The following is an 11128-nucleotide window of genomic DNA, read 5'->3' on the forward strand; positions in this document are numbered from 1 at the left end:
TGAGAACTGGCTCTCCTGAGGACCCCCCCGGGAGAGGAAGAGCAAGAGACACCTCTGCTCAGAGGATCAATACATCAGAGTTACCTCTGCTCAGAGGATCATCAGAGTTACCTCTGCTCAGAGGATCATCAGAGTTACCTCTACTCAGAGGATCATCAGAGTTACCTCTACTCAGAGGATCATCAGAGTTACCTCTACTCAGAGGATCATCAGAGTTACCTCTACTCAGAGGATCATCAGAGTTACCTCTGCTCATAGGATCATCAGAGTTACTTCAGATACTTCAGAGTCTTTTGTCTTTCTGTCTGTTTGTACCTGTGTACTCTCATGTCCCGATTAACCCAGCTTCCCCCAAATCTCTTTTTTTGTGTCGATATCTACGCATGTGCCCCCAGGTCAAATCAATCAGGATACTCTTCAGAGGGGAAATGTACGTTGTTACAACAGAAAAGAGACAAAGGCAGCTTAATGTTACGTAGAAGCATGCATACAAAATTATTAAAGTAAAACAAAAAGAAATAATATAATAAAAGAAACAACAACAAAACGTGACACAATTTACAAAATACACGTCCCTACATTCAGAGCTAGAGAAGAGGAGGAGCCTCAGACTCATCCCTCCATTCAGAGCTAGTGAAGATGAGGAGCCTCAGACTCACTCAGACTCATCCCTCCATTCAGAGCTAGAGAAGATGAGGAGCCTCAGACTCATCCCTCCATTCAGAGTTAGTGAGGATGAGGAGCCTCAGACTCATCCCTCCATTCAGAGCTAGAGAAGATGAGGAGCCTCAGACTCATCCCTCCATTCAGAGTTAGTGAAGATGAGGAGCCTCAGACTCATCCCTCCATTCAGAGCTAGAGAAGATGAGGAGCCTCAGACTCATCCCTCCATTCAGAGCTAGAGAAGAGGAGGAGCCTCAGACTCATCCCTCCATTCAGAGTTAGTGAGGATGAGGAGCCTCAGACTCATCCCTCCATTCAGAGCTAGTGAAGATGAGGAGCCTCAGACTCATCCCTCCATTCAGAGCTAGTGAAGATGAGGAGCCTCAGACTCATCCCTCCATTCAGAGCTAGAGAAGAGGAGGAGCCTCAGACTCATCCCTCCATGACTCATCCCTCCATTCAGAGCTAGAGAAGATGAGGAGCCTCAGACTCATCCCTCCATTCAGAGCTAGAGAAGATGAGGAGCCTCAGACTCATCCCTCCTCGGCACAGCACTAGGCGCCTCGGACAATCTTTTGTGCCTGTAGCCATCAGGCTGCACAACCAAGGGTTAACCGTGTAACCCATTATACATAACCTGCATCTTCATCAATATCTCAACTCTTTGATATTAATTTGTAACCCTCTGTGTTTTATTTGGGATGCAACGATACCGATCCCATTAATGGGTATCAGGCCGATGCTGTCCTCATGTACTCCTACTCCTATCGGTGCATCCCTAACTTTTGGTGAAATCTAAATTTCTTCCTTGTAGGTCTTCTGATATCTTTTTTTTGGAGGCATGGTTCACATCAGAAAATAGCAAATACAAATGTTTGAGGGATTTTTATAAGTTAACGCTGGAACAGCACTTCTTATCGTGTTTCACTGATTAAAACAAAGTGTTTTGACTCCTGACTCAATTAGTTTTTATCAAATTCTAGTTGGTCACATACTTTTAGTGATTTAATGAAAATGGAAACGAATACATGTGTGTTCTACAAGATGAAACGGATTGTGTTTGTCTATAATTGTGACTTACATGATGATCAGATCACATTGAATGAGCAATTCCTGCAAAAACCTATAAAGCTCCCCCTGGAGGGCAGCAGCATAAATGATATGTTAAGTTGTTAAGCATGAGAATCAGTAAAACCTTGCAATTTTTTTTATCTGGACATGAAGGGTGACAACTTTTACGTTGACAATGTTTAATTAAATTGTTAATGTCAAGACATTTGATGAGTGTAATTAACTTTAGCTATGTTGCTAGTTTATCCACTCAAGTGAAACCAACTTGTAGCGCTGCAGTGTAAGTAAGAAACAACTTAGTCTAATAGAGCCTGTACACCTAGGGCTGGGCGATATGGTCTCTAAATGATATCGCGATATTTACTGACTATATCGCGATATACGATATATATCGCGATATTCTGAAATGTCCTCTAAAACACATACATTTTTTTTATTTAACCCCTTGATGTTTACAGTCACGCCAGTATGATGATTCTAGTAGTCCCTGCAACATATGTCTGCATTAAACAAATCGACTAATAATGAAGAAAATTAACACATTTGTTGCAAAAGACTTCCGAGCTAGAGAGGAGGAGCCTCAGACTAATCCCTCCATTCAGAGCTAGAGAAGATGAGGAGCCTGAGACTCATGAGGATTCTCAGACTCATCCCTCCATTCAGAGCTAGAGAAGATGAGGAGCCTCAGAATCATCCCTCCATTCAGAGTTAGTGAAGATGAGGAGCCTCAGACTCATCCCTCCATTCAGAGCTAGNTAAAGAGTCCTCTCCTGCCGATGTTCAGGTGTATGTCAGTATGTAGTGTCTCTACTTTAAAGAGTCCTCTCCTGCTGATGTTCAGGTGTATATCAGTATGTAGTGTCTCTACTTTAAAGAGTCCTCTCCTGCTGATGTTCAGGTGTATATCAGTATGTAGTGTCTCTACTTTAAAGAGTCCTCTCCTGCTGATGTTCAGGTGTATATCAGTATGTAGTGTCTCTACTGGGACATGTCTCCATGCTTTAATGTTCAAAAAGCTCTTTATTTTTCTCATTCTGCCTGTGCTGCAGCACCTCTTTTCACCCTCTGTCTGAAACCAGAGCCCAGTGTGCTCTGATTGGTTAGCTGGCCGGCTCTGTTGTGATTGGTCAACCGCTTAGAGATGTCCCGCCCCTTAGCCTATCACGTACAATGTGTTGGAGCGCTAGCCAATAGAAATGTAAGTGTTACTTAGTGATGTCATTATCTTATAGAAGTAAACAAAGGAGTCCAATGGAAGCGTTACAGGAAAGGGAAAACCCCTAAAAAGCATAATATGACCTCATTAAAATTACAATAATCGCTTCCAAAATGCAGAGAAGTAGAAGTAGAATAAAATGAAAATACTCAGGTAAAATGTACTTAAATAAAGTACTTGAGTAAATGTACTTTATTACACTCCTCTTCTGGTGAAAACAGATGAAGACAATGTGCAAAAGTCTCTGAAAGAAGCTTTTACAACGATGAAAAGAGAGCTGGAGAGGACTCGGGTTTCCAACCACTCTACTAAAAATGGCTTATAATTACATCCAATCTGCAGCCAGGCCCGGCCGCTCAGATCCTGTCATTGAGGTTTCTCTTTATGTCTCAGTCTGAAATTACTCCGGCATGTGAAGCTATATCGAACCCCACAGTATGTTCTGAAACACCATGTTCTGGATACTATCCTTGTCTACTTTTTTAGCTGCTTTTCCTCGAGATGAATATTGATGTGTGTGCAGCTTTAAAAGGAGAGGCCTCCAACCACAGTCATTTCGAAAGGAATTTGGGGACAATCACAGAATCCAAGACCAATAAATGAGTACTATTATGCTTTTGGGGCTTTTCCCTTTTGCTTTGTGAGTGTTATACAGGTTTTAGTGCATGTAAATGGTGTGCAAAGGCTAAAATCCCTGTGTTTTTCTCTGACACACTCCCCCGCCCTGCCTGACACGCCTCCATTAGACTCCTTTGTTTACTTCTTGAACATAGTGACATCACTTTGCAACACACTTCTATTGGCTAGCGCTCCAACACATTATACGTGATAGACTACGGGGCGGGACATCTCTAAAGCGGTTGACCAATCACAACAGAGCCGGCCAGCTAACCAATCAGAGCAGACTGGGCTCTGGTTTCAGACAGAGGGTGAAAATAGGTAGAGGTAGTATGAGAACAATAAAGAGCTTTTTGAACATTAAAGCATGGAGACATGAGGCCCGTAATTGTCAGACATCCCACTACTGCAAACAGATATATCGATATTGTTTGTGGTCCAAAGTAGGTATAATATTGATAATATGACACTTACAAGAAAGACTGAAGGCATGAAGTGACAAACAGAGACCTTCACCACATGTTTGAGGTATTTTCTAATAAGCTCTATGTATAGCTGGGCGTGTGCTGCCATACCAGCCGGAGGAATGTGGCAGCAACTGGACCAGCACATGAGACATTGTGCACCCTGACAATACACTGCATCACCATAATGCATAACAAGTACTTTTATATTTGGTACTTTATGTATATTATTTTGATGCAAATACTTTTGTTTACTAAAATGTGAATGCTTTCAAAATCATCCAAAAAAGCATCCTAATACACTAAAAGTACCAAACAGTAAAATAAATACTGCTGCTGGATATCTTAACCTATGATCCCATGTCATTGTTTATTTATTAGTCGATGTATATCTTGTATTAATTAATAATCTGAATATGTAAAGCAACTTAAGCTGTCAGATAAATGTCGTGGAGTTAGAAGTAGTACTATCTTGACTCCAAAAATGTAGTAGTATAAAGTAGCATTAAATTCAAAATACTCAGAGAAAGTACAATTAGCTCAGAATTGTTGAGTACATTTACTCAAGTAATGTACTTAAGTATCATTTGGGGTTACTTTACTTGAGTATTTCCATGTTCTACTCCATTTGTAGGTACTTTTAACATAAAAAAATGTGTTTATATGATTGTATTTACCAAAATGTGCTCCATATTGACGAATTACAACATCACAAAAACTGTTATATGTATTTTCTAATGATAGAAATAGGATAATATAATATAATCTAATAATAACACAACACAACACATGTAGCTTTATTTTAAACGATCTGAGTATTTTTTCCACCACTGTGATTGTACAATACTTGAGTACATGGACTACATTAGCTTCCTCCACTGGTTAATATTTAAGTTCACAAGATAAAGTAGTGCCAGCTGAGCCAGAGTGGGACCATAAAAAGTGAACAAGGAAAACATGCCTGAATGTAAACACGGAAACAAAACGATTAGTATGTAATGTATGCGCCAAACAGAGCCTTGTTTACAGTTCAAGTCTTGAGTGGCAAAATGAACTAAAGCATGTCCCGAGTTGTGGACTTTGAATTTTAAATAATTACCATATTTCGGTTTCTCCTCCAGTTCCATGACTCCGGAGTGTTTCTTCTGGGCAAAAGGAGCTTAAAAAGGACGGCTAACTACAACATATTTCCAGTTTTGAATGAGGTTTTAGTGAGGCGCTTCAGTCAGTTTGAACACTTAGAAGGAGTCCGCTTCAAAATCTTCACGGTACTGCTAACATTTAAAGGGGCATTCCTTAGAGAAGAGTGAGGACCAATGAGAACGCAAGACGGAGTGATTGACAAAGCGTTTAGCCAATCAGTGAGCGAAGGTGGGAGTTTGTATTCCTACCGTTCACTGGCATAGGCATAAATGTCCAATGAGCTGCAATATAACCAGTGGTGCAATGTAATACAGTATCTTTACTCTCCAATACTCTATTTTAGTACAATTTAGAATTTTTATGCTACTTTAAACTACATTTTGACAGCCCATATGGTACTTTTGTAATTCATTACAGTTATTTGACTGCTTCAGATACCTTACAGGTTCAGATAATAAGCTAATACAAAATCTAAATCAACTAATAAATGAACATATTGACATATAATTATAGGTTAAATATCTAGATAAGATCTAGCACTAGATACAGTCAGTCAAAATAGCTCCACCTTTAAATACTGTGCGAGCACTTTATTGCATCAATACCTAAATCCAGTAAATTATTACAAATGATTCAGAAATGGGCCGTAACGAGTGCGATTACATGAATTGTGGTACTTTAAGTATATATTGATGTCAATACATCTCTACTTTTAATTAAGTAAGATGTAAAATGCAGTTATTTTATTTGTAACACAGTATTTTTTACAATTTAGTGTTGCATATATCTGTCTAAATATTCTAATTTTTGTATTAAATATAACGAGGGCTACATACTGTAACATGTGTTTGTCAATTATGACTCATTCACAGAGAAAATGTGTCTTAATCAGCAGAGTGCACCAAATCAATGCTATGGCCCTGATGAAATTCAAGACAACATTAAATATATAATGCAATCTATTCATAATTCAACGTACAGACCCGACATTCCCTGATCTGACTGCCGAGGAGAAGAGGTGAGATCAAAGGGTTCCCCTTTAACACGAGAGAGCCCTCTGTTGCTGGTGCAGATGGAGCTAATTTTAGTGACTGTTGGACAGTAATGTATCATGTTGAGTAAGCTAACTGTATTTATGTATACATAAGGAGGATTTGTGTGCTGGTAACAAAAAAATAATTAATTCTTTTAATTTCTCATTTATATTGGGTATTGTAAAGTATATTTTTTCCTTTTTTTGTATCCATTTTACCCTGAACATTTACAGTGTCTTTGAGTACCTTGAAAAACACTTTTAGTCCTATTTTAGGTCTATTTTTGTATAATGCTGCACCCTTCTGGCAATGTATTGTCATGCTCTCACTTGCATTATGGTTAAATAAATAAATAAAGATTGAGATTGAGATGGTTGCATTTAAGAAACAAATCTTAAATGTTATTTGCCTCCTTCATTGAAACTTTAAAAATGCTCAGACAGCTCGTCCATGAGTAGCTAAATGAATAAGTGTAAACAAAGTGAAGGTGACATCAAACAGTACACAGGAGTACTGCTATACAAACGACTGAATTAGCTGTGTTATTGTGTCTAGAGCATGACTAAGAGTGGCTGAACCTATTGGGATATTGTTACTGAGTTGCCTTTATTCTGGGAACTGGAATATAAGACAACCACAGAAATCCACTCCTCCAACATCCAACACGCCTCTGCTGGAGAGCCAATCAGATTCCTCTGCAGTTGGTGAACTATCCCTTAAAATCAATCAGCCATCTTTAATGATAATAGATGCCCAAAACAACAAAGATCATGTATACGTTTATATTTAAGTCTCAGTTTTTTAATGTATTGACTTCACAGAGGTTGAATATATAAGATAAAAGTTGATCATAGGCTGATCTCAGGCACATGGTACAATGATGGCGCAGCACGAACAGTCTTGCGTGCTTTGCGTGATGACGTCATGTTATATTTTGACGCTGTGCTATATAACTCAGTGGCATAACAGAGGAGACAGAAAAAGGATTGTTGTCCCACTAAACACAGGTAAATACTCCTTATACAAACACTAACACATTTTTTACTGCTTTATTTAACAAACAGCGCTAGTACAGCACATTGTTACCCTGAACATTTGGATATTATGTCGTTTACAGCAAAGTTATTAGCGACCTTTCGTGAGGTAGCACTGTTAGCTTGTAGCTACAATAATGTCACTTGAGGCCGAACAGGTTAGCTGAGCTAGGTTAGCTTAGCACTGTCAGAGGTTGTTAGAGAATACAGTAATACAGAATAAAACCGCTTTTATACTACTGACATTTAGAAACACCAGCTAGTATTATCTTCCTACCTACAGTTGTAACTCAAGCCTTGCTTTCGTAGCAAACTGATTGTTGTAGTCAATAACAAGTGTATTGACTATGCACTCACCTGTGGTCGAATGTAACTTAGTAAAAAGAAAATACTTTTGCAAAATGTGGGTACTTTTACTTTGTTGGAGTGTTGTCTTTTCATGCCACTTTATACCTCAACTCCACTGCAATATAAATGGATATTACTTTTATTATACAGCTTTAGTTTGTAGTTAGTTTACACATATATTGTACAGATGTTTACATAAAAGAACGTAGGTTTTTCTACAATGATTTTTTTGTATTACTATTAATAAAATGTATTTTTTACATTGTGCTATTATTACTTTTACATAAGTTAATCTCAATGATTGGTCCACCAGCCCACGACTGACAGTCACTCACTGGTTCAGGGTTAACAGAACCTTGCTGCTCCTACTTAGCATATGTTAGCACACTGTGAAAGTCACTGCCATCACTTCCAATGCAAGCTCTAGGATTGCACTTTAAGTTACCAGTTTATAATGTATATAAATGTTTCTTTTACAGGCTCCTCTTCATCATGGCTTTGAGAAACGCTCTGTGCCGTCTCCTGGTCTCTCCTCACAGATGTGCCGTCCTCTCAGCTTCCAGATCACAGGGAACTGCAGCACAGGCCAACTGGGGTACTGACAACATGAGATATCTTTGTTTCATAGTGATTGTTCTCAGGGAAACTGTGTTTTATCGTTACTTGCTTAATATCAATCCTTTCCTGGTTTTACATTTCTACAGAAGCAGAGAAGACTGAGAAGAAGCCTAAAGCACGTAGGTGTTACTAACTCCTTATTAGGGAAATCTACTGTAGATACTACATTAAATTTGAAGCTCTCACCGGAACATATTTGTAACTATGGTTTGAAGGTTTTTGAATTGTTCCTTTTCTTAACATCTGTCAGCGAAGGTCCAGTTTGACTGGCGCGATGCTCTGAACCTGGAGGGCCAGCTGACGGAGGATGAGATCATGATCAGAGACTCCTTCAGGACCTACTGCCAGGAGAAACTCATGCCTCGCATCCTGATGGCCAACAGAAACGAAGGTCAGAGACTCATAACATGTTCACCTCTAGCCAAAACATGTCTCGGGTCCAACAAACAAAACCAAGGGCACCATTTCAAGGATTCAAGGCTTTTATTGTCATTCGTACAGAGCTACAGTTGAGGAACATCTGAAGTCCCAGATACAATAGTGCATACATTACATACATACAAGTAAATACAATCGAATAGAAGTAGTGCCATAAGAGTGTATATTCAGGTAAATAGGTGAACGTTATGGATGTTCTTAGTTCAGGTGTTTAACAGTCTTGTGGCCTCTGGAATGTTTAAAGATAATATAAATAGAAGATTAAGATAGACGTCACAGCTGTTCCTTTCTGATGATCGTCACCTAGCAGAGACCTGAGGCCCTGCTTATATGATTCCTAATAGGAAAAAACACATTTTAGTGACGAAAAAGCTCTTATTTTGGAATATACGAATATATTCTGTACACATTTACACGTCATTTGTTAGACGCTTTTATCCAAAGCGACTTACACACATTCAGTACTGGGGACAATCCCCACAGGAGCAACTTGAGGTGACACAACGACATGCTGACTGCAGTGGGACTCGAACTTGCTATCCCCTGATTCGAAGTCCAGCACACTGAGCCACACTGAGCCACGGCCACATATAATTAAAGATAGGAATTAGCTAAAAAAAATGATTTTGCTCAAAATAAAACGGCGTATCTTCTGTTGCACTTCATGTCATACAACTGCTGATTGTGTGTTTTATTTATTTCCAGTGTTCCACAGAGATATCGTGTCAGAGATGGGAGAGATGGGCGTGCTGGGCCCAACCATACAAGGTGAGTCAATTAGATTTCACAGTTAATGGTCCATAGATGTGTGTTGTAGAATTGTGTTGTGAGCTATAACGTTTCAGCCTGCTTTTAAAAAAAAATGTTTACCTGCCTTTATTCATTTCCAACATTAAAACACAAAAGACTAAATCACAGAATGCAAAAAATGAATCAATGAATCATCAAACACAATAGAAAAATAACTGACATGACTTTTCTAACACAGAAAAACCACACCTAAAAGTTTATTCAATAAGAAAAAAAATTTTTTTATTTTCATTTACAAACAGTTTCTTATAATGTGAATCTGGAACATTTCTCTCACAGAAAGAACTGAATTGTCCCAAATGGACTTTGGTCGTAGGCACACTGGACCTGAGGGCTTTGTTTGTTTTGGAGAAATCTTTAACTATGACTACTTCCAACTTTATTCATACAGCACTTTTCATAATTATTATATAACTCACTTCACGAAAAAAATAACGAATAAAAGATACCAGCAGAAGGACTGAATAAAACAAGAATAAATACACTTGAATAATGACCTAAATGAATAATGGTGTCTTGAGTTGGCTCTGGACTTGTATCAGTTTGTTTCCAACACCCTGACGTTATTCCTCTTCCTGTGTGTGATGTGAAGGTTTTGGATGTGCCGGTGTGAGTTATGTTGCGTACGGTTTGATCGCCAGAGAGGTGGAGCGAGTGGACAGCGGATATCGCTCCGTCATGAGCGTGCAGTCGTCCCTCGTCATGCATCCCATCAACGCCTACGGCACAGAGGAGCAGAAGCAGAAGTACCTCCCCAGGCTGGGTAAGAGTCATGGACGGATATTCAAATTAGGGATGCCAGCGATTATTCGATTTTTCGAATATTCGTTACAGTCTCCATAATCGAAAATTATTTTTAAAAGTCGATTTTATTTATATATTTTTTTATTATTATTTATGTCGGCGAATAATCGATTAATATTCGCCAGGGCTGTCCGATTTTCGAATTTGATCATGATCAGTTTCTGGCATCCCTAATTCAAATAGCTTACAGTCCCAGCTTAAAGTCCTCTATGTGTAGTGGGGTTACAGATGGGGTCCAAAATGTTGATCAGAGTTTGAAAGCTAGAGTGAATAAGTGAGTTTTGAGAGATCTCTTTGAAGGATTCAAGAGTGTTGGCCTTTCATGCAATGCTATTGAATGTATATTTTTTCAGATTTTGAAATCTCAATGAAAACTGTTAAAGAAGAGTGTTGGCCTTTCGGGTGTGGCTGGGAAGGGAGTTCCAGAGTTAATGCCTCAGCCATTAAATAGACATAATGATGTTGTGCTCTCCTCGCAGCTCGGGGGGAGATCCTGGGATGTTTTGGTCTGACGGAGCCGAACCACGGTAGTGACCCGAGCGGCATGGAGACCAGAGCCAAGTACAACCCGTCCAGCGGCACCTACAGTGTGACCGGCTCCAAGACCTGGTGAGCAATGGCATTTATATGTCTTTATTAAACAGGGACCATGCATACAAACAGAGGTAGGAAGTAGTGGAGTAGAAATACTTCGTTACTGTACTTAAGTACATGTTTCTGGTATCAGTACTTTACTCCACTACTTATTTTTCTGACTACTTTCTACTTCTTACATGTTGAACACAAATACCTGAACTTTCTACTTCTTACATGTTGAACTCAAATACCTGTACTTTCTACTTCTTACATGTTGAACACAAATACCTG

The 11128-nt window shown here is 39.1% G+C and overlaps 1 protein-coding gene across 1 annotated transcript; it reads left to right on the plus strand.

Moving 5' to 3' along the window:
* Positions 1–7115: 7115 nt before the first annotated feature.
* Positions 7116–10874, plus strand: LOC104942041 (glutaryl-CoA dehydrogenase, mitochondrial). The gene is made up of 7 exons (XM_010767235.1): positions 7116–7216; positions 8071–8186; positions 8296–8328; positions 8460–8600; positions 9353–9415; positions 10050–10220; positions 10741–10874. Exons 2-7 carry the CDS (start codon positions 8084–8086, stop codon positions 10872–10874), a joined length of 645 nt encoding a protein of 214 aa, XP_010765537.1. The 5' UTR covers positions 7116–7216; positions 8071–8083.
* Positions 10875–11128: the final 254 nt, after the last annotated feature.

The sequence above is a fragment of the Notothenia coriiceps genome, unplaced genomic scaffold (genome assembly GCF_000735185.1).
Source record: "Notothenia coriiceps isolate Sejong01 unplaced genomic scaffold, NC01 NC01_scaffold00000339, whole genome shotgun sequence".
In the NCBI taxonomy this organism is placed as follows: Eukaryota; Metazoa; Chordata; class Actinopteri; order Perciformes; family Nototheniidae; genus Notothenia; species Notothenia coriiceps.

Bases quoted from the DNA above. Each gene is read 5' to 3' on its own strand.
- LOC104942041 (XM_010767235.1), top strand. From the start codon at position 8,084: ATGGCTTTGAGAAACGCTCTGTGCCGTCTCCTGGTCTCTCCTCACAGA. The intron at 8,187-8,295 runs GTACTGACAACA...ACATTTCTACAG, and splicing joins TGCAGCACAGGCCAACTGGG to AAGCAGAGAAGACTGAGAAG. The intron at 9,416-10,049 runs GTGAGTCAATTA...TGTGATGTGAAG, and splicing joins GCTGGGCCCAACCATACAAG to GTTTTGGATGTGCCGGTGTG.